The sequence below is a fragment of the Mixophyes fleayi genome, chromosome 2, assembly GCF_038048845.1.
Source record: "Mixophyes fleayi isolate aMixFle1 chromosome 2, aMixFle1.hap1, whole genome shotgun sequence".
NCBI lineage: Eukaryota > Metazoa > Chordata > Amphibia > Anura > Limnodynastidae > Mixophyes > Mixophyes fleayi.
Window position 1 is genome coordinate 272,349,223 of NC_134403.1, and position 25,407 is coordinate 272,374,629.

At 39.3% G+C, this 25,407-nt stretch overlaps 1 protein-coding gene across 1 annotated transcript in view; it reads left to right on the forward strand.

The window, feature by feature from the left end:
• The first annotated feature begins 268 nt into the window (after window positions 1-268).
• Window positions 269-25,407, forward strand: part of TMDD1 (transmembrane and death domain 1) — a 35,166-nt gene continuing 10,027 nt past the window's right edge. The window contains exons 1-4 of the mRNA XM_075197795.1: window positions 269-284; window positions 2,564-2,746; window positions 3,759-3,878; window positions 15,638-15,784. Coding sequence (XP_075053896.1) covers window positions 269-284; window positions 2,564-2,746; window positions 3,759-3,878; window positions 15,638-15,784 — 466 coding nt within the window. The remainder of the gene's footprint in view (window positions 285-2,563; window positions 2,747-3,758; window positions 3,879-15,637; window positions 15,785-25,407) is intronic.

Sequence of the window (25,407 nt, forward strand, 5' to 3'; positions counted from 1 at the left end):
GAATCTCAAAGGAATGCTTGCAGTACCTCGAATCCATGACACAAACTAATTTATGCTAATCTGGGTATAAGCAATAGTCCTACTATACTATATAACAGTATAAAGGTCTACCTGATAAAGTGGCTACTGAGTATATATAATCCTCAAAGTTAAATGTACATGTTTGTAACATTTTCATTACTAAATAATTAACTACTGTACTAATGACTTGCAGCAGTACACAATCAAATACAGATAAGACATACATAGGAACAGTAAGTATAACAAAATGTGCATGGGTACAGGTTAGTATATTAATAAATCTATAGGTGCAATGAAAAGAACAAATCAACAGTAAAACATACTTTGCCTGATTCATTAGGGTACGCATGCAGAATTTGACACCTGTATTTCAGCTTTGGTGCGCCCAAATTCATCAAGTCATGGATCTCAAGATCCGTGGCCTTTTGAATGTGGGCGCAGGGCTGCTTTAGTACACAGGTGCTGCAGGTATGTATACATTACATCTGGCCAACCCGCCGGCTGTTTACTGTGCTAAAATATAGATTATAAAAAAAAAAGGAAAAAAACATGGGGTCCCCCCTCATGATGCTATTAACCCTAGTGCTGCCAGGCTAATGCTGATTTCATTAAATCTGATGGATAAAATGTGTGGGATCCCCTCGATTTTAATGTAACCAGCACTAGGCCAACCAGTCGGGATAGGTAGCACTATAACAAGGGGACACGAGGCAGGGGTCCCCTTGCCATAATAACAAACCAACCTCAGGCTGTTCAGCAAGGGGCTGGATTCCCTAAGTGGCGATTCCCCCTCTAAGAATACCCAGCCCCATGCTGAAAGCACTAGGGCTGTTCCTACACCACTGAGGCGGTGGGTGTAGAGTAATAAAGTGAAAGTAAAGAAAGAGACAGGTAAAAAAACTTTATTTTACTGTGTGGAACTACAAGTTCCAGCCAGCCTGGACTGACAATAATAGAATTACAAGCACCAGCATACCCATGGCAGCCAGGGCATTCTGGCACTTGAAGAACCACAATTGCCACCCAGTGCCTGCTGTGACCTGTAGTCCCACAAACTAAAATTGAAATAAACCACAACACCCTTTTTTTACCACATTACTTTAACAAAAATAATAAACCCCCTAAAATAAAACACAGAACCCTTGTTAAAACAACATATATTTATTACAAATAAGAAAACCCCATATACTTACCATATTATTTCTTCATCTGTAAGGGATCCCATCTTGTAAGCTTTTAATCCAATAAGGCTTTAAACCATAAACCATAACCAAAACCATAATATTCCAAAGGTCCTGTAGCTGTCCAAAAAATAGATAATATTCCAGGTCCAGGAGTAGTCCCAAAAAAATTGAACCCCCCACAAAATAATATTACAAATGTCCATGTAAATAATCTATGTTCTTCAGTCATAATGACCCCAAAATATTCCAAATGTGCTTGTAATCCATCTTCTTTCATCAGTCACAATGACCTCATAATAATTTCACAGGACCAGGCTTGCTTCCACAGCCTTAGCTCGAGTTGCACATCCACACTATACATTGCCCACGGCCACACGCTTCTTCCTCGCCTCGAATACGCCCCCTTATCGTTGCTTGTAGTAAGTGCCCTTTTCTTGCATTAGAGCATGGAAAAGGCCTGTTTTGTCAGCCGTATCTGCCGATCCGGAGCATGCGCAGAGTGATTTTGAGTACGATAAATTCACAATCAGCAGATACGTGCCCAGGCTCACTGTGTGTGGATAAATGTAGTTGGTGTGAAATGTGGGAAAGGGTAATGAAAAAATAGGCAAATTGGCCTATTAAAATGCATTAGGGACTGTATTTACAAGAAAATAAAATAAAGAAAGAGAAATGGGAATTTCTGTAGTGATTATTTTGCATAAATTACATCCTAATCTTGCCTTTTTTCCTTATAGTTTAAAATAAAATGTTTACTTTTAACTAAATAAACACAAGTTTTTTTATTTCATTAAAAATAAAAAAATATTTTTTTCTTAAATAAAATATATACTATAATTGTAAATATATTTATTGAGTATAAACTGCTAGATCTTTTTTCTTTTGAACACATTTATTGTTTTAAAATTATAAAAAAAAAACGCACTTTTAATGTATCATGCTTCATCTTTCTGAACGTATTTCAGATGATGAGCATACATTTTATAATAATATCTAACAGTATAGCTAATCACTGCTTAATGTATATTGTTTATGTAACTTACAGACTCTGGATAATGCAGGTTTATATGTCAGCATTGTAAATTCTTGTAAGAAAAATTTGCTCTCTTTTGTTTTATTGTGCCTGTTTATATATAATCATAAATACTACACAATGATAATCCACTTGCAAATTTTTTGCCTGTTCATGAAAATTAACATTTCTGTTTCTCTATGTACAGAAAACACTCAAACATGATTTTAGTCAGTAATACTGTTACATTTTTTGGTGCTGGAGCATAATATATAACACAGACTGCATTATTATAATTTAACAAATTGTACATTAATACATTATATATATATATGTTCTTATTCAGCTGCAGATGATATAGGTCCTCATATGATATCACGCATATCTGACCTACTAACTCCAGAGGAATGCCAAGATTTTTATGTGAGAATTACTGGGCCGGAAGAAGGACCTGAAGATGAAAACACAGAGTTAATTCGGGCTCTTTCTCCAAAATTTGGCCAAAAGAAGCGCCGACGGCGTGATATTGGTAAGCTCATTTTAATTAAGCCAAATGACTTGTTGAATAAAAGATAGGCGATAGCATCAAGGCCTGATTAAGGGTTCAGACCGCCCTAGGCTAATACGCTCATAGCACTCCTTCATCTTCTACACCAAGCTAAATGTATAAAAGAACTTGTCTTCAATTTAAAATCCAGCTTCCTTCACCCCCACTAATGTTTACAAATGCATACTTTTAAAACTCAGCTCCACTTGGATTTTTAAACAGGTTATGGCAATCATTGTCACTTAATTGAATTGAAATCAGAACTGTATAGCTGAATGGAAGTTATGAACGAGTGTTACTGAGGGTGAAGGGGTAAAGGTGGAGCGGGGGTCGGACCTGTGCTTGTCGAAATTTTTGCAGAGGTGACTTCAAATGTTAGTCAAACATTCCGACATATTCGCCATTAATTCTGTAGCTCTCTACTCATCTCAGTCCTTATGTAGCCAAAAACTGGTTGTGCTAGATATTTCACTCTGTAAGATAAAGAAATTCAACCCATGCTAGAGATCACTAAAGTAACTCACTACTACATACTACAGATCACATAATAGCAGGTAAATGCACTTACATTTTTATTACAATAGTTTTTTTCACCTTGTTATATTTTTGGCAAACACATCCTTTGTATTTGAGAAATGAATACTGTACTACTGTACTAAAATATGCATTTAGAATGGAGGACGTTACTTTGTCTTTTGGCATGTGTGCATATGGGTAGGCTATAGGTTAATCTCCTGCAATGTATCACATAAAATTGCATTGGGTCAGCCATTGTTACTGACTATATGCAATCAATTGAAATTCAGTCCTGAACACTTGTGTAGTCCTAACCTTAAACAAGTAGTGACTACCAAGCTGTTGTTAAAGCTCAAACATGCTTTTTTAACAGTTCTAGTTGGATAGCTACAAGCAATTCACTATTAATACAGAGTTGCAGACTGCAGATCAAGAATAAGTAGTCATTATGTATCATTTACTTCTCTTTTATGTGCAGTGGACCGAGAACAGTGTAAACGCACCCTACAAAACTGGTTGGAAACACAGGGAGACACTGTTTACTGGGATGACATTTTCGCCATCCTTTTTAAGGTGGGGCGTTCTGATGTTGCTGTAGGTAAGTAAAGAACATTTATCTAAAGCACAACATTACTTCACCAAACAATTACCATTGTTCTTTGTTTAATTTCCATTACTTCTGTATTCTACAGACTTAGCTACTTACACAATTTAACACTCTATTTGTCTTAGGCAGTACTTAATTATTTGTACTATTGCTTCAGTTTGGATGTAGAATTGTGTGAATTTTATTGAGTGAAGGTAAAAAAAAAGTTGTATATGCTAATCTGAATATTATATTTATTATATTATCTTCCTATCCAGCTGAAGTGTTAGCTCATACATTGACTAACCTTTGGTGTACAGTTACACCTGTAAGGTCTTATTAGTATTATTAGGGATAAGTTTGGTGTGAAAGAAAAAGGTGCCAGCTATTTTATAAAGAGGACTTAATATTTTTTACCAGGTTGAGTGATTATGGTGCAAACCCCAGTAGTGCTTCACTCATGCAGGAACTATCAAGACAGAATTTGAGATATAACATACTATAAGTAAAAACTGGGTAGCAACCTGGAAACTGCCACTACCATTAAATACCAACCGTAATGTTACGTCCTCCATTAAATTGCAGCCTTCAATACAGCCTAAACTAACACAAGTTAAGTAACAAGCTAGTTGGTAAGCATGAGTGTATATCTGGAGTAGTGCAGTGCACTCATAGTTATTATAAGGAACAACCATCTCTCTTGAAATAAATGCATCTTTACTACATTTCATTTCCTTCTCTTCAGTAGTATTCTTTGTTGTCGTACACATAAAAACATTGGGTCAGATGGTTACAAGATTTGATGGTCTTGCTCCTTCATCTGTCTATTGACCTGTCCCTTTTACAATGCTAGTCTCTTAGCTCTCACTCTGTCAGGTGGACAGTCTCGGTTCACATGCTCCTGCTAGCATACTGCTGGAAAAAGCATCCTACTACTCACTACTTGATTCTCCAACAGGTCAGACTTACTGCTGCCTGAACCAGTCACCTTCATTTAACCCCTTTTTAATTTTTGCATCTGGGGCTCATCTGGATGCTTTCTCTGGGTTCCAAAGCCTCTCTATCAGGACTCAGACTCACTTTTCTTGACTGTCAGCTCACTGAACAACTCTCGGTCTCATTACAGAGAAAAGGGATTTTGCAGCATGTCTCAACACCCGAGGACAGTCACTGTCAGAACTAACTCGAAGGGATATTAACTTGAACTCCAATGCATGCAAACTTAGAGCTCCCACATGTATTGTATGGGAACATGCTTCAACATGAAGCAATGGCCTGGTAACTTGAAGCAGAACTTTTTAAGACCCTGATTGTATCACAATTTCCATATTCACATCTTCAAAAGGGCATTACATACCTTTTTCTAGCAACTATTTAGCATGTATGTGTTTTTATAATAAAAGTTTTTGCAGGTATCCCAAAACACATTTTGATCTAGTATATTTATTATATTTGTACAATCATGTTTTTTAACACAAGTTACTAAAACCAAAGGCTTATATTATCTAAGCATATTCAGGACTAACATTCAAATTGTGAGTAGTCTCTGATATCATTCCCAAAGTCTCTGGAGTAGAAGAACGTGTCACTTGAATAAATCATAGTTGGCACAATACTTGCTGAGTCTTCAACCATTACTTGTAGATAAATGTGACAGAACCAGAGGACACAAGGCAAGGGTATTATAGTAGTAGCAAATTATTAAACAATTTAAATTATCATTCAGTTGTAACTATTTTGAAATTCACTCCAGTGGTAGGCTTGAAACTTGATGGTTTGGAATCCTAAATCCAAAGGGACCAACAACAGAAAGCTGCATAATTCACTTTAAGGGGTATATTTACTAAACTGCGGGATTGAAAGAGTGAAGATGTTGCCTATAGCAACCAATCCGATTATAGCTGTCATTTTGTAGAATGCACTAAATAAATGATAACTAGGGGCCTGATTCATTAAGGATCTTAAATGAAGAGGTATCTTATTTCAGTCTCTTGGACAAAACCATGTTACAATGTAAGGGGTGCAAACTGGTTTTCTGTTTTGCACATAAGTTAAATACTGACTGTTTTTTCATGTAGCACACAAATATCAACTTTAAATTTCAGTGTACAAATAAGCTATCAAGTATTTGTGTGTTACATGAAAAAACATTCAGTATTTAACTTATGTGCAAAAAAGAAAACTAGTTTGCACCCTTTGCATTGTAACATGGTTTTGTCCAGGAGACTGAAATAAGAAACTTCTTCATTTACGATCCTTAATGAATCAGGCCCTAGAATCTGATTGGTCGCTATAGGCAGCATCTCCACTTTTTCAATTTTCCTGCAATTTAGTAAATATACCCCTAAGACTGACAAGTAAAATACAACAATTACCATCAGGAATATGAGTGAGAAAAGAAAACTTTTGTTTGCTCATACCTTTAACAAAATTCTTTTGGTCCACCTTTCTAACTATACTTTATAATACTTATAAGAATTATTTGCTATTAGGTAAAAAAGAGGTAAAAAGTACCACTTTAGCAAGCTATTCAGTATAGCTCATGAATCAAGACAGTTGGATAGTCACATGGAATATGGCCAGATTGTGTATTGTATTAGAAGTTAAGGATGATATTTCATTTTCTCAGCAAAGTCTGCATAAAATAAGCTTTTATTCATATTTAAAGATGCAAAAATGCATAAATAGGTGATTTGTGCAGAATGATTTAAACCCACATGTTTTTATAGAAAAAGATCATAAAATTTGAAACAGATAAATAGATTTGATTTTATTTTTAACTATTCCATGGCTACCGCCATAGGAATTAAGGAAGACCTCTGCAACCTATGGCTCTCTAGGGATTGTGAAACTTCAAATTTTATTATGGCCTGCAACTTATTGGCTAGATATCTACTGGAAAATCATACTGTGGCTTGTAGCTTCAAGTCACCTGAAAAGCTAGACGTTGGTCAGACCTGATTTAAGATGCTGTCCATACCATACCTTGCCTCAAATTCTACAATGACAAGCATAATGAATGCAAAGTTTGCTTAACCATGGACAGTGGGGAATCTTGGCTCACATCCAACAAGTTATTTTGTGTCCTTCTATGAGATTTCTGTGTGCTATGAGTCACAATCTGGTAACGTGGTCACCGGGGCTTTATGTAGAAAGTAGTGGCTCTGGGTCTTGTGAGACCCAGATCACTTCTCTGCAGCATTTTGAGTGTAACAGTATTTGTTTACTTGATCCAACATAGGCTTAGACCTTCCACCTACACCAAACCCTAACCTCCTTTCTTAGCAGCTCTAACATTACCCTTTAAGCAGCTGGAGAAGTACATTAAAGACTAGGGGGTTTATTTACTAAACTGCAGGTTTGAAAAAGTGGAGATGTTGCCTATAGCAGCCAATCAGATTCTAGTTACAATTTATTTAGTGCATTCTACAAAATGACAGCTAGAATCTGATTGGTTGCTATAGACAACATCTCCACTTTTTCAATCCCGCAGTTTAGTAAATATACCCCTAGGGCAGGCCTGGGCAACTAGTGACTCTCCAGGTGTTGTGAAACTACATGCCCTAGCATACCCTGCCAACTATTGTCTGGAAAAGCATGCTGGATCTTGTAGTTTTACAACATCTGGAAGAGGCACTGGATTTCCCCTACATTATTGTTAACCTCAAAAACACTATTTTCAGCCCCAATTCCCCAAAAGTTATAATATAGTTAGGTACCTTTGATGTAAAGTTCAGATTACAAACACTGTGCAATACTGATGAAACAGCAGCAAAGTGAAAGGTGATAGATATACACGTCTATTTAGACATCCATGCCTACATTACTGTTGCTTTACAAATGCTATAAATGATTAGACAACTGTTGTTAGGATTTGGGTAAAACTAATTCCACACATAGGAGGTAGATTTTTTGGTCTTATGCCCAGACATGACAATGGCCTTCTTCTTATCACGTGCAAGAACTGCTTCCACTGGGGCAGGACTTACACAAAGAACATCATCCTCATCAACATCCTCATTAGCACCCTCGTCAACTACACAAATATCCCCCTCATCCTGTTGCAATTCCAAAGTGGCATTCTCAATTTGTGTATCACCGGTTACAGTTCATGCACACATCTGCAGAAATGCTGAAAGGAGCCTTCTTTATGGGTACACAATCAGGCAGGTCAAGATTACACATAGCACTCGTGGATAGAATCTCCTTAGGGATTTGTGTCATTTCTGAATCTGAACATACATTTTCCTCTAAAGCCTTACTGTTTTCTTCCAGCTCGGCTTTTACACGTAAAAGTATTTAGACACCACCTTTGGAGTCCGAATGACAAGGTCTTGCTTGGTCATGACTGACCTTGCAAGAAGATGCCTCAGTGACAGTTGCAGAACTAGCACTCATAGAGAAAGGCGAAAGCCTCATTCTTTCCTTGCCACTGTGTGTGTAGAATGGCATGTTGACATTTTTAATTTTTTCTGCAGATAACTTTGCCTTTAGTTACAGGTCTTTTTTTCTTGACCAAGGTAAAAGGTGTTTTTTTAAATTTTTATTTCCCTGACTTAAAAACACTATGCTCTTTAACATAGGCTTTAGCAGATGACGTAGAGGGATTACTAACGTCATGACTGACACCAGCAGCTGCTTGGTGCTCCTGGTCTTCTGTGTACTGCTGTGAATCCATTTTGATAACTCAGTACAATGTGACTGCAGATTACGAACAACACTGCCTGCCGTATTATTTCTATTTCAGCAATAATAATTATCAAAGGAACAATGGAGCTCTTCCATTTGTGTGTGAGCTACATAAAATAGTACAATGTGACTGCAGATTTAGACCAAGACTGCCAGCCCTATTATTTCTATTTCAGCAATGGCAATTAGCAATGGAGCAATTGACCTCTCCTGTTTGTGTGTTAGCTATATAACACAGTACAATGTGACTGCAGATTATGAACAACACTGCCAGCCCCATTATTTCTATTTCAGCAATGACAATTAGCAATGGAGCAATGGAGCTCTTCTGTTTGTGTGTTAGCTATATAACACCATACAATGTGACTGCAGATTTAGGCCAAGACTGCCAGCCCTATTATTTCTATTTCAGCAGTGACAATTAACAATGGAGCAATGGAGCTCTACTGTTTGTGTGTGAACTATTTAACACAGTACAATGTGACTGCATTGTCACACTATTCTTAGTGCAGACTATTAGTCATGGTCTGCACCTGTGATTGCTACACCTGTGTGCTGGTCAGGTTTTGCCATTGGTCATTCTCCCTTTATAAGGTCCCTCCTTTCATTCTTGCATTGTTGGTTCTTCAAGTCATACCTGTTAATTCTGATGCCTCTGCTGGTATGCATACTCGTGACACATGTTACCTACTCAGCCTGCGTTGCTGACTACAGTTACCTGTTCCACAATCCGTGGTAAGCTGCTATTCATTGTTGTTGTGTGTTCATCACTACTGTATGTTGGACTTCCTCGATCTCTGCATACCTGTTCCACTGTTCGTGGTAAACATTATGATCTACACCTGTTACCTACTTGGCCTGCATTGCTGACTACTATTACCAGTTCCACAATCTGTAGTAAGCTGCTATTCATCGCTGCTGTGTGTTCATCGCTGTTGTATGACTGGCCTTTATTGATCTATGTCTACCTATTCCACTTCCGGTAAATGCCATGATCAACTCCTGCAACTATTTTGTTTGCACTACTGACTATTGTTAACTGGTTCCACAATTCGTGACAAGCTGTGTTTTACCGTGGCTGAGTATGTCTGGACTTTGCTTATTCCTGTGCCTCTATTCTATTACTGGTAGAGACTTTGGTTATTGCATGTGCAGCCTGTATTAATGGATGTTGCTGACAGTTACTACTCTTGCATGTCTTCATGATCATCATTTGCAAATTACTCAAGTCTTCATTGAACTCTTGTATTAATGTTTTATAGTAAAATGGTAATCTTATTTACCACCATTTGATGTCCGAATTGGATCATTACTCTGCTCTGTAACTTTAGCTGTTACATTGGAAGCTTTCCTGGAGGGCCGCGACCTGCAAGGTGGAAGGCGCAGAACCCCAAATTCCCTTGTGGGAATCCCTGGTGAACACCATTCATTTTGTTAGACTCCGCGCCTCCAGGGAAGTTTAGTCAATACTCATTGAGACAGCAGGATCTCACTAAATTATTCGTGAGCTAACCTGATAAGCAGATTTAGACAAAGACTGCCAGCCCTATTATTTCTATTTCACCAATGACAATTAGCAATGGAGCTTTCCTTAATGTCACTGGAGACTTTGAAGAACATTGCTACCCCTCCTCTTTATTTTCTACCTATGACGCTGCCCAACTGCACTAGAGACTGGCAAGAACTGTGCTACCCATTCTGTGTTCCCCTCTGAAATGGGGCTGGATCGCCGTGGAGGGCTGTATGTATAGAATACAAAACTCGCGAAAACCGAGATCCGACGACATAACGTTGACGCTTTGCCTCTTTTTCAATTCTGAGGGCGCGCAAAAGTACTGAGCGGCTCGGCACAGTACTCGAATCTACCAAGTTCGGGTGTGCTCGGGCCTGAGCATCTCTAATATATATATATATATATATATATACATATATATGTATATATATATTATATATTATGTTACAATAAAAAAAACCTATAATAAAATTGCCATTTTCTCTGACTCCCACTCCAATGTTATCTCACTCTTCCCCTCTGCGGTTTTACACTTCCCCCATCCACAGCTTTATACTTTCCCCATCATCATCATCAATTTATATAGTGCTGCTGATTCCGCTGCACTGTACAGAGAACTCTTTCACATTGATAGCAGCCAATTAACCTACTAGTATATTTTTGGGGTGTGGGAGGAAACCGGAGCACCCGGAGGAAACACAGGCAGAACATACAGACTCCACACAGATAAGGCCATGGTTGGGAATTGAACTCATGACCCCAGCACTGTGAGGTAGAAGTGCTAACCACTTAGCCACCGTGCTGTCCATCCACAGTTTTGCACTTCTCCCCATCCACAGTTTTACACTCATGTGCCCTCCATGGTTCTCTCTTTCCCCTCCATAGTTATCTCACCCTTAGCAGTGGCTCCTCTTCTCAGGCTCTGTAAAGTAGTAGTTATTGAGGAGGAAGTGGGTGATGAGTGTTACAATGTAGAGGCCTGTGTGACCATGTGGCCAACTTAGAATTGTCAATAAAGCAGCACTCCCACCACTAACCCAGAGAGTTGCATTAAATAATTTGCATAAAGGGAGTGCAAATATATTGCATTGCTACACATCTGGGTCTTATTTAGTTATCTACAGCAATTATTGTAATAGGTACAGTAGGTCCAATGAACTTGCAAAAGAACAACAAAGTTCTAGCTACCATATATAAAAATATGATTCTTTAAATAGAATTGCGGGGAGAGTCATGTTTGTTTATGACAGGAAAAAGCAGTTACTGTGTGATCTGTTTGTCCATCTTGTCTGTGCACTGAATCCCTCTATTCCTCTCAAGTATCCATAACAGCTGTTCAGGGACCTCATTAGTGATCTTGTTAAAAAGGACACCGGCTCTGAGAATTATGTCTGTGCTGATGCCGATTATTAATGGCTTTTTTGTAGTTTGGTGGCCATGACAACACCATAAAGCTTGTGCTTTTTAAAATATAGATATTGCATTCTTGTGCATTGTATACCAAAGAGACGACAGAGAAGCTACTTCAGCTCCAGAGTCCTGACAATATGTTTGAAAAGCTGCTACCTACCTGACAACTGAGATAAGAGGGCTTCTTTTTGATAGTCTAAATTTGATATATGTATGTTAAATAAAACACAACACAACAATGGGCAGCCATGATTTCATAGTCATGAGTACTTTCCTTGTGCATCCTTCAGATGTTATTTCCCAGCAGATACTTACGCTTGACTAGGTTATTAAAGTACAAATATAAATTTGGATAGAGAAGATGAGAATGCTACAGAATAGGTGCAGACACATATTTTGAAGACACTTCCTACCGCCCCCTAAAAATTATACATATTTCAGACAATATCAAGCTTGCTATTCATATTGTCTCTGACTTTGTTTCCTAAATTGCAATGCCTAGTAGAAGATTCATTTGCAATTGGCTTTAACACAGTATGTGAGAATAGCAAAAGTCTGACTGCCTCTCATTGCGCATGATAAATCCCATAGATTATATCCTTAGTTTCTCCAGTTTATTCATAGAGCTACTACAATCCACTAAAATAATTATATAAATTATGGCATCGTGTTTGCGTGGTTTTGCTCCGGGTCCTCCGGTTTCCTCCCACACTCCAAAAACATACTGGTAGGTTAATTGGCTGCTATCAAAATTGACCCTCTTCTCTCTCTCTGTCTGTGTGTGTATGTTTGTGAATTTAGACTGTAAGCTCCAATGGGGCAGGGACTGATGTGAATGAGTTCTCTGTACAGCGCTGCGGAATCAGTGGCGCTATATAAATAAATGGTGATGATGATGATGATGATGATGATGAAAATAGTTGATCGGGGGTCATGAGCCACAGATATAATATGAGGATCAATATTTGGCGCATTATATGGAGAGATTCAATACATGGGGTGCATGATATGGGCAGAATCAATACACTGTGGCATGATATGGGTGCTAGGACCGTAGTATGGGAGAGTATGAATACAGGGGTGATTGATGTGGAGTGAATCAATAAAGAGGGACCATGATACAGCTCTGCCTACGGAACATTTTTAATAATCCAAAGCACATCCTGATCATAATTTCAAAACATCAAAAATTTTTCACTGCTCCCCAACTAACATGAACTGCTTTAAACAATTTTGCAAGGAAAAATGGGCAAATGTTGACTAAGGGGATGAATCTATCAAACTATATATAAAACTTCCCCAAAGAATTAAAATTCTAAAAAAAATCATTATCTGAATTTAAAAAAGTAACAATCATGGCTGCACAAGATAAAGTATATTAAGGACTGAATGCATTTTCAATCAACTTTATATAGAGTGGATGAAAATTATCATTATTAATTAATACATTTCTGACTGCATGTGCTAACTCTGAGTTGATATACAGTAGCGGTCAAGCAATGTCTCTATTTTTTACTGCACTAAGCATGTACTTTCATGGAGGGGTAGTTATTTGATATTGCAGTATTTTATAGATAGTTGCATTCAACATACACAACTGAGCTGTCTGTGTAATTAGGAAGTGTAATTAAAATGTCAATCTCAGTCTACAATGTACTGCCTCTATAGGAATAGGAGCACTTCTTGACTTTTGTTTATTGTACTGATTTTGCTCCATTGTAGTTGTGCATCAGTTGCTGGCACCATGCTATATCATTCTCATTTGGAAATTCTTGGCATCCTCTTAGTCAATGCACTGGCAATTGGCAGCTTCTCTCAGATCTCTCTTAGTTCATCTTAGACCTCTCAAGAAACTTCTTTAACTTAGAGCACCCTATTACACTGTAGGATTTTTCCCACACACTGCTACACAGGTGCAGCAATGAATAATCAGAATACTGGAGTGTACTTTTCTAAACAACCAGTAATCAAACAGTAGTTCCAAATATAACCCTCAGCGGCTCATCTTCTTTCCTTCCATAAAAGCATTTTTCTTTAATTTTGCTTTTATGCCGTGTACCTAAGTGTTGGATTCAATCCACATAAAATGTCACTTTAGATTGACCATTTATATCTATTGTGGTAGAGGGCAATTCATTAAATGTACATACTGTACATACTGTGGGCAGATTTTTATTCAAGGCAAGGAAGTCAGTACATGTGCATGGCGGGCTAACCTCCAAAATATAGCACTTGCAGTAGGCAGGCATTTTATGCTTTAATGTTACCCCCATCTAACCTAGCAAGCTATAAATTGAGTACATTGGGCTAATGTCAATGGTAATGCAATTATTATTAGCATTAGTACCAGCTTCAATAAAAGGCATCTGGGGGTATACTTTCTAAACTATGGGTTTGAAATATTGGAGATGTTGCCTATAGCAACCAATCAGATTGTAGCTGTCATTTTGTAGGATGCACTAAATAAATGATAGCTAGAATCTGATTGGTTGCTATAGGCAACACCTCCACTTTTTTTTAGAAACTATACCCCCAGGAATAAGAACATGTGCACAGCGCACTAGCAAATGTATCAGTTGTACCAAACTGATAGCCCACATCATCCTCAGAATTTCCACTTTGAAAATAACCTCAAATGTATCCTTTTCAAAGTTATTTTATTCATACATGTTGGGTTCTAAAAAAGGATCTAATATATAAATGCTTAGTGGTGTCTGTGTGTGAAAAAAAAAAACCAAGTTGCAGCGCCACCTGCTGGGCAGAGTTATACACTGACCTACTAAATTCTTAGTGTGTGTGGGGAAAAAAAATTCAAAAAGGGCTGAAATTTGGTAGGGCTCAAACTCATTTTCGTGAGGTAATTTTACCTCATGAACACACATGTGTAGAGGTGTGCGTTAGTGTGTGTGTGTGTGTGTGTGTGTGTGTGTGTGTGTGTGTGTGTGTGTGTGTGTGTAAAAAACTATTTTCTCAGAAAGGGCTCATCCAATTGACCTGAAATTTGCTACACTGACATTATTTGACAAAAAAATTAGAATAGTCAAGTCAGTTAACTTCCATCATCCCCCCTTCCCCCCGTGGGAGGGGTAGTAAAGGCTAAATTTACGAGTTGAGGGGTCAAACTCATTTTCGTGAGGTAATTTTACCTCATGAACACACATTAAAAAGGGCGCTTGCGTCGGGAAGTAACGATCTTCCCCTGAGGAGGCCTGGGCTAGGCCCAAATGCATGACAAGAACCTTTTTATGACCTTAAGTATCTTGATTTGACTAGAATGCATGAGTATCATGCACGGGTTAACTTGTATCATATATGTTCTCTTTCATGTTTAATTATATTAGGTACTATGGGCTCAGCAAGAATACAAATTTAGTATGCTTCATTCATGATTAAGCAGGCTGTACCTACTGACACTTATTAACCAAAGCCTTTACATGTACAAATATCTAATATCTAATATTTTGCACTATCTACTAGTAATGTTTGAAACAGTAAATTGATGCACGGTTGAAGAACACAGCACAATACCTAAACCTTACATACTTCTCAGTCTGATCATCAATCCCAACAACATGCGTTATCTTGCTATCATTGTACAGTCTTTCTTTTCGCATTCTGTCATTATGCATTTACTCCACAAATCAACATCTCATAATTAATCATTGATCCACACGGTAGCTGCAGCAAGTTGCAAGGCTATTTCTAGTATGTGGTCTCTTCTCAATCAAACTTTTCGATCAATGATGACATACAGTACAAGCAGACGCTCCAATCTGAGACACTTCATGGAAAGAGTCCTGGGGGTAAATGTATGAACCTCCGAATTCTTCATCTCCGGCGAGTTCAGCGTCTTCAGCGCTTAAATTTAAAGCAGCGCTGCCTTGTAAAGGAAAATTTCCCTTTACAAAGCAGCGCTGCTTTAAATTTAAGCACTGAAGACGCTGAACTCGCTGGAGATGAAGAATCCGGAGGTTCATACATTTACCCCCTGAGCTGGCACAGACATAATCTCATGTAGGACACTGGTGTAAAATTCATAATACAGATTAAATATATATAGTAAAAAAATAATAATATCACATGAACACCAACACAAGAGCTGTCTGCCAGCTATATACCACCATGTTTTCTAACTAAGCTTTTTATATTTACTTAACAGAGCTTGGCAAAAATTTAAATCAAGATAAAGTATTGGAAATAGAGAAAAACATTGATGATTATCATAAGTCCTTAGAGAACCTGAAATCGCCTCTGCTTGCTCCAGAAGAAGACAAGTTTGAAGGAAATGTACGGTATGTGAGAGACTGTAAGTACTGAAAAATATATTGTATTTCCTAAGTAACTAGAAAAGTGGTCAACATATTGTATATCACATAGTCAGTTTGGATGGCAGATGGAGGAAAAGTATTTGCTCCTGAAAATCGTTATTAAAGCGAGGAAATATTTTTGGGAGACAATAGGTGTATGTGAAGCATATTTTCTATGTGTTGTAGCCTTAACTGGATTTGCATTGTGTTGCATTGTGTTCAGTGGGTCAAAAATGCATTTATTTCTGGTAGTAGATGAACCACTTAAATGGAAGTTCAGCCAAAATTGAAATAGCCCTCTCTAACTTCAACTTAGGTCTGTATTCAAAATGGCCGATCTATAAATGCTAGTAGATTAAAGTAGGTCTCCAAATAACATTGGTTGTCAGATTTCGACTCCCAACACTTATTTTTTCGAAATTTAATAAAGATTATTTAAAGCTCATAACAAGGATTGTCGGCAAATGTTTCATACTATGGGGCCTATTTATGAACCTCTGAACAGGTCTTTATGCTGGTAAATTCCCTTGAAAACTGCAATTTTTGGAGCATTACTGCATTTTAAAGTAACAAGCCTATTTATTATTAGGGGATTTCAGTACTCCAATATCTGCTTCAGTCCCAGCCTCTTCGATCACAAATGCAGTCCACACAGGTGTCTATGGGGACTGTGAAAATGCACTATTTATCAAGCTCCGAAAATTGGAAAAAGTTAATAGCATCTGAAGATGTGTTACCCACTCTAGCCTATAGGGAGAACATTGCAGGAGAGGGATCTTCGGATCCCTCCCTAGCAGGCATTGTGCTACTCCCCATCACAAATTGTGCAATGTCAGCAGAACCTCTAAGTAAATTGATCGCAAGTGTGATCACTTTACTATAGACTATTCGCTGGGACAAACTCCGATTGGAGCCACTGTCCTGGCTGAACAATTTTAATACGTTGGCACATTAAATCATTTCTTATCCTTTCAATAAGAAATTAAAATTAACATGAAGAACATTGCCTGACCCCTATGTTTCAAACAATATAATAATAGAATAGTGTTAGCATTACTTGGTTTAACATGGATCAGGATTCATCTGCACAAATCAAACAATTGGAATTAAACAACCATTTAATCATCTGCTGTAATTCACAACCGTATCTCAATAAGTATTGCCACAAAACTGGTAGAAAATTATATTAAGCCAAAGTCAAATATTATAATATATCTGAAAACTGAACGATGGAATTCACCTAGGTGACATTCAGGGACAGTTCAATCATTTTCAGTACATTGTAAAGGTTGGTCAAATGTAAGGGATCATTTGCTTTGCTATTTTTTTCCTTGTTGTAATGTCACCTAAAATTAAATTATCCTAGATTGAAGAGTGAATTTAAAATGTACTTTTGATGTATTAATATATAAAATGCAGATATGTAGTTTACAACACAATGCATTTCTATGTATTAATGTAATAAAAAGTCTAAAGTGAAATCCATACAGTTGAGGAAAGCATTAAGTACTGCTCCATTTTCATACAATTTTTTTATAAATATGCTATTCAGATAAACTTAGACAAAAAAGTTACAAAAGGAACTTGCATTCTTATTACTGCTTCATACTCCATAAGAATCAGAAAAAAATAACCTTGTTGGAACATTCTGTAGGATGCTTTTTTAAATAACAAATGTTACGAAACGAGTTTGATAACATCATAATCAGCCTGTCCCTCGTTTCTCACAAAATGTGGATTATAGCAAGTACTTTTTATAGCCCTTGCTTTTGTTGCCTAGCTCAACAGAGAATACCTGCAGTGTCTAATTACATGTGGATAAGGGGACATTGTAGCTCATTGTAAATATGTATATTGTTTATTGTATTCTGTTGATATTGCAGTGAAGCTGTTATTCACTGTGAAGCCAGGTGGGTTATGGGTAAGGATGAAATTCCAGGATACAGGTGAGGGGGCTGTAGCTACATTCATTCTCCCCCTCCTTTCTCTACAGGAAGCAAGGCTGGGGGCCCTGTGACATTACAAAGAAGTGTAAGGGATTCATTTTAAGAGTGGCTGACTGCTACGCTATCCTTGGAGATTAGGGCGGCCAATTATTATCCATTGTTCTCTATAGGACTCGTCCAGACATTTTGTCTGCAACCCAGCAGAGGGACTCTGTGGAAGCACAGCTCATCTCCAATCCCCCCTCCTACCCCCTGATCCAGCACCCACCAATGTTTAAAGAGGGAGAGAGCCAGGGGTTTGCCCAGGGAGGGGAGAACACTGTTAAAATATGACCCTAGATATAAGAAGACATTCCAGGGGAGAAGATGATGTTCATTCTGTGTATTGATTCCTGGAAGGTGCAAGGTCTGCTGTAGAGTTGCCGTTGTCTATCAGAAACTACATATGCAGCTGAGAGAGATCCAGGGGCTTTGGATTCTGCAATTCAGGAAAATATTGCCTAAGTGCCGATTTGATAAGGGGTGGCGCACTCTGCCAGTGGAGAACGGAAGATGGAACTGTGTCTCAAGGAGGGAAATCACAGTGAGGTGACCCCTGGAAGTAAAATGGGTGTGAGCTCTGGGAAGAAGTGAGCAGATCACAGCCCTGTGTTGAAAAAAGTCCTAAAGGAAGGGATGAAGCAGTCCAGTGCACCCAGGGGAAGGGATTTCTGGGATGAAGGACTGTGGCAGTGTCTGCAGGATTGGGATATTGATGTGTTGCACCACCCACCACAATGCAGTACATTTTGGATTATTGGGATGAGAAGTACCCAAAGGTTATTATGAGCCAGTCTACAGGTGAAATTGGAGAACCTGTTGGAGGTGTTCCTAATGTTGAAAGAGGAAGCAAGTACCTGGAATTTATGGGATGAACCAGAATGGATGACTTTACAAATTAAGTTATTTGTACGATGCAGAATCTGGCCAAGGGAAAATCCATTTACAACAACAATCAGCAGTACAAACAATACGAAAATGGATTGTTACAGAACAGGGACATGTCTGATGAATCCCCTGCAAATCTGCTAATAGAATTTATCCCATTAGCAGATTCTACAGATCCACTAGAGACAATGAGTATGGAGGAGTTGATAGTAGAATGCCAGATCCGGGGTGTACCATACCTGTACTGCACACACAGGAATATCCTCAAACGTCTTTTAAAATATCAGAATAATCCCATCAATGCCTTTAGTGTCTTTAGGAAATGGATGGTCACTTTAGGTTCCCACATACCTCTCTGGGAACAAATACAATATCTGCAACAGAGTTTTGAAGAAGCAGAGGACAAGGTATGGCGACAAGGACTTACTGACACTGAAATGTGGCAGAATCAGTGTTATTGAATGAATACTGAAAAAAGTAAATTACAATATTTTTTGTCACATTCTAAAACAAGGGCTGCTCAGTCTGTTAATCAGGGGGAGGTCCATGCCAGTGGATTATACACAGCTCTCCAAGCTACTATCTTGGGGGAGGCTGGAGAGGACCTGCTTAGTGAGGATATACTGAGAAAAGATTTGGAGCACTCCTCCCATTTGGTGGGAAAGAGCTACCATGTACGTACCATGTAGTAGCATCTTCTGTTAATTTACCAGTGTTATTGGCACCTGAGACTGTGTCTGAGTTAGAACAGGATTGCAGAAAAGGGCAGTTATCCACCCTTGTTGTGTCTGAAAATGTTTTATCTAATGAAGTAACACAGAATACCGCATGTGTGCTCTCCAGTGCAAATGATGTACAGCTGTACCCAATTGTGACAGAAGAGAAACATAAACTTGCTGCTCAACATATGATCTCAGCAGAAATCATGATGACAGACTGTAATTAATGGAAGAGGATAAAGGAATTGTCATGTCATGGCCAACTACCATGGGGCCCTTGGAAAACTACTCCTACACCTCTCCCTGTGCAGAATTGGCAGATGAGGAGATTTTGACTGAGTGGGTGTCTGAGAGGGCACCAGCACAGCAAGATTCAGCAGTCCCACAAGCTTTGAAGCATTGCACTCCAGCTGGAAATCTGGGTACCTAGGACCCCATACCAGACCCCTGCACTCGACCATCCTTTTTGATTTGCTGCCAGGAGGACACGTCTGGCTCCAATGAAGATTCACACTTCCACGATGCGCCAGAGGCGAGGGAAGTAGTGCAACAGGTGGATGTGGTAGATGGGGAGGGGAGATGCACTTCAACTTACAAACATGGGCACCCACAATTGGTTTGGGAGGGGAACAGAGGATTCCACAGCAGCAAAGAATTAATGGAGCTCCACGTTTGCCTGCCACTTGGAAGTTGTCCCTTGAGTGTTTGGGAGAGGGGGATTGGATCTTTTGCCAGAAACAACCAGACAAGGAGCCCAAAAGTTTTCTTATCCTTGGGCAGTTTTGACTCGAGTATGTGGGGAAGGGAAGCCTGGTCCCCAGAAACAGAGGACATGCCAAGGGGCTATTTGCAGTTGGGCATTTAAGGGTGGACAACGCACCCAAGGGATGTTGGACTGCACAGGAGTGGTCCAGTTTTAATGTTGTCTCATCTTATAACACAGGGCAGCATAAAGTCCCTCTCCAGCTGGGTGGGATGATAAGTCCACACCCATGGGACCCTGCTGGGAGATTGAGGAACTGTGTACATCTGTCTCACATAATGTGGATTATAGCAAGTTCTTTTTGTAGCCCTTGATTTTGTTCCCCAACTTATCAGAGTACATCTGCAGTGTCTGTGGATAAGGGGACATTGTAGCTCATTGTAAATATGTATATTGTTGATGTGGCAGTGAAGTTTTTTTCATTGTCCGTAAAGTGAAGTCAGGGTTGTTATGGGTAGGGATCAGGTTGCAAGATACTGGGGAGGGGGAGGCTAATTGGTTACCAATGTTCTCACAAGAATACTCCAGACGGTTGGTCTACAATTTGGTAGGGGAGGTTCTGTGGAAGTAAAGCTCAACTCCACTCCCCTCTCCAAACCCCCTAGTCCAGGACTCAATAATGTTTAACAAGGAGAGGCCCAGCAGTTTGCCCAGGGAGGGGAAAGCACTGTGAAAATTTGACCCTTCATATAAGGAGCCATTCCGGGAAGGAGGAGTTATTCATTCTGAGATTTGATTGATGAAAGGTGCAGTGACACTGGTTTTAAGTTTTCGTTTTCTACCAATGGACTACAGCTGTAGCTAAGAGAAGAACTCCATGGGTCTTTAAGTCAGGACATCCCGGGGACTGTAGCTCCTTAGGCTAGTGGGGAAAGTCACAGATGATGGGATAAACCTGCCTGACATTAATTTACTGTATGTGCATAATAATATAGTGATTGTTTTTTTATCACATACAATGTATTGCCTTACTTTCTAACTGCATTTGCCTGAGTGACTAATAAGAACATAAGAAGGTACTGGGTAGGCTTCCCTGGCATAGGAAGGCACCCGTGAGTGGCCAGCCAGATTGAAGTGCGTAGAATTTGGCCAGAAAACCCGGTATCTTCACAAATGCCTTTAGTGTCTATAGGAAATGGATGCTCACTTTAGGTCCCCACATACCTCTCTGGGAACAGATGCAATGTCTGCAACAGAGTTTTGAAGAAGCAGAGGACGAGGCATGGTAACAAGGACTTATTGACACTGAAATGTCGCAGGATCAGTGGTATCGAATGAACACTGAAAAATGTGAATTACAATATCTTTTGTCACATAAAAAAAAGGGCTGCTTAGTCTGTTAAACAGGGGGAGGTCCATCCCAGTGGATTATACGCAGCTGCCCAAAATACTATCTTGGGGGAGGCTGGAGAAGAACTGCTTGGTGAGGATGTTGTACCGATGACTACTCAGAAAAGATTAGGAGAAATCCTCCCATTTGGTGACTGGGATGGAAAAGAGCTACCATGTAAGTACAATGTAGTAGCATCTTCTAATAATCTGCTAGCATTATTGGCACCTGAGACTCTGTCTGAGCTAGAACAGAATTGCAGAAATGGGCAGTTATCCACCCCTGTTGTGTCTGAAAATATTTTAACCAATAAAGTAAAGCAGGATACCAGATGTGTGCTCTCTGGTGCAAATGATGTACAGCTGTACCCGATTGCTGAGTTGCCTTTCTCTACCAGAGGCTACATATGCAGCTGAAAGATCCATGGTGTGAGGACACCGGGGTTGGAACCAAAGCTCACTAGATACCCGGTCCACTAAGTTCACAGGTCACACAGGTATGGAGAAAAGAAAGAAATAATAATCCCTTTTATTAAACAAAGTGCACACACTTAATAAAATACAAAAGTGCTTCCCAAGGAGAAACTTGTTCCCCCACCAAATATATCAAGTGTCAGAAAATAACCAGTGCAAGTAAAAACTCCACAACAAAGGCCGCAGCAGGTTACCTCCAAGCACAGAGTCCTAGCAGGCCCAAATTCCTGGTAATAAAATCCACAGCTGACAATCCAAGTGGGCCAGGATTTCTGATCCATAAGGTGGGTAGGTGTATCTTGCTGATCCCAGCCGCTCGGCCAACTCTCCACCAGCTTGGGGGTCCCTGGGCATTAGTCACCCTACCGATGTAGGCTCACCAATGCCCCAGAATCTGCGAGTGTCTCCTGATGGAGTGGTAACACAATCAGTTCTAGAGGTACACTCCCCGATCTGTGTCAAGAAGCTCCTGCTTCAAGCATTCCTTTCTGGCCCTGCGAGAATACGGTTACTCTCCAACAGTCCAAGTCCTTGCTGTTTCAAGATTCCAACAACAACCCTCCTCCCCCAGACAGCTCCTTTTTGTCCCTTCTCACAAGACACCCGATCCTGACCACATCCTTGGGTCAACCCCCTGCTCATTGTCCTCTTGTAATTGGTGTTGTGAGGAGTTTGGGTGGTAACAGGGGTGAAAGTAGAGCATGACATCAGTGGTCTTCCACCTGCGGTGATGGTGCCATTCAGACTGTGTTGCAGAGTTGCTAGAACAATAGTTAGCAAACAGGGAGAGACCCCCTCCTGATTTTAGATAAGGTCCTGATCCTCTTCTTTTTAACCCCTTCCACTCTTTTTTGATGTCACAGGGTCCACAGCTGTTTCACACTTCCTGTGAGCTGCCTTCCCCCTCCCTCTCCGGACACCAAAGCAATAACAGATCTGGTCACCAGACGGCATTTAATAACAGAGTGGGCCACAGTTGTTCAATTGGCCCACTGAGGACAAATCACTATAAGGCCCGGGTCTGTCACACATGGGCTTTGCATTTTGCAATTCAGGACAGCCAGGTGACTGTAACTACTCCTAGTTACAGTCACCTGGCTAGTGGGGTGAGGGACAGATATTGTGGTGAACCTGCCTGGCATTTATTTATTGTGTGTATATAATATTCTAGTGATTGTTTTTATTGCAATAAATGTATTGTTTTACTTTGTAACTGCATTTGCCTGAGTGACTTTATGAACCTTAGAAGGAACTGGGGTAGGCTTCCCTGTCATAGTAAGGCACACCTGGGTGGCCAGCCAGCGTGAACTGGGTTGAATTGGGCCAGAAAACTCGGTATCTCCACAACAAACATGGTGAAAAATCATATTCAGATAAACCTGTATTTATAAACTGCTCATTGGTTCAATTTAATGAAAATGGGACAGATGTCAAATGTTATTTTTAAATACCCCCCACCTCCCCCAAAAATTATGCTAGTGATATATAAATATGTGTATTCCCACACATTGTTCATCTTTCATAATAAACATGCTTTAAGTATTTTGAATCCAATACCGCCATCAACTTCTGATCTAATCTCTTAGATCAGTGTACATGTAAAATAGAACATGAGAAAGGAAAAGAAGAAAAGCTGTCATTAATTTGAAGAGTAGTCCAAAATGAACAGTAGGCAAAACAGACAAAAATGCAGAATATGCGACATATAACTAGGTTCGTTCTGTTTGGTTAAGTAGGTCAATGGCACATTACAAAAATGAGTTGTGCAAATGACTTAAAATATAACGCTAGAAACATTATGGAAAAAAATCTGCAAAAAGGAGTTAACCTATATAACTAAAGAAGACAACTTACAATAACTAAAATGTATCAAGGACACATAAGAAAACTAGGTCTTATGATTATGATCTTGCCATCCAAATCGGTCTCTAAGATGTATTATTATTTGCAATATCTTTTACTTTTTTTTTATTTTTGCAAGGGGTAAGATTAGTAGCATCAGCATCCCCTAGTAGATGGAGATCAGGACAACAGACACACAGATACCAGAATCAAGGTTTAGCTGTTTGGTTTTAACTAGGGATGTGCACCGGCGACTTTTGAGGTCTCGTGTTTTGTGTTTTGGATCCGGATTTTCGTTATTTTTGAGGTTCGGATTTGTCTCGCAAAACACTTGACGAAAGGTCTCGGTTCGGATTTAAGGTATTGGATTCGGATTTTTTTTGAAAAAAACATAAAAAGTTTAAAAATCAAGTTTTTGGGCTTATTTTCACTCCTAGGCTATTATTAACCTCAATAACATTCAATAACAAGCATTTCCACTAATTTACAGTGTATTCTGAACACCTCACAATATAGTTATTAGTCCAAAACGTTGCAAAAAGGTATCTTTCTGGACTGCGTAGAGGAGTGGGTCACCACAATATATATTAAAAACCCTGAACTTTTATGATTCGCACCAATAATTGTACCTGGACTGCGTAGAGGAGTGGGTCACCACAATATCTTAAAAACCCTGAACTTTTATGATTCGCACCAATAATTGTACCTGGACTGCGTAGAGGAGTGGGTCACCACAATATATTAAAAACCCTGAACTTTTATGATTCGCACCAATAATTGTACCTGGACTGCGTAGAGGAGTGGGTCACCACAATATATTAAAAACCCTGAACTTTTATGATTCGCACCAATAATTGTACCTGGACTGCGTAGAGGAGTGGGTCACCACAATATATTAAAAACCCTGAACTTTTATGATTCGCACCAATAATTGTACCTGGACTGCGTAGAGGAGTGGGTCACCACAATATCTTAAAAACCCTGAACTTTTATGATTCGCACCAATAATTGTACCTGGACTGCGTAGAGGAGTGGGTCACCACAATATCTTAAAAACCCTGAACTTTTATGATTCGCACCAATAATTGTACCTGGACTGCGTAGAGGAGTGGGTCACCACAATATATTAAAAACCCTGAACTTTTATGAATCGCACCAATTAATGTACCTGGACTGCGTAGAGGAGTGGGTCACCACAATATATATAATAAGAAAACCATCAACTTGTTTGATTCGCACCAATAAATGTACCTGGACTGCGTAGAGGAGTGGGTCACCACAATATATTAAAAACCCTGAACTTTTATGAATCGCACCAATAAATGTACCTGGACTGCGTAGAGGAGTGGGTCACCACAAGATATATTAAAAACCCTGAACTTTTATGATTCGCACCAATAAATGTACCTGGACTGCGTAGAGGAGTGGGTCACCACAATATATTAAAAACCCTGAACTTTTATGAATCGCACCAATAAATGTACCTGGACTGCGTAGAGGAGTGGGTCACCACAAGATATATTAAAAACCCTGAACTTTTATGATTCGCACCAATAAATGTACCTGGACTGCGTAGAGGAGTGGGTCACCACAATATATTAAAAACCCTGAACTTTTATGAT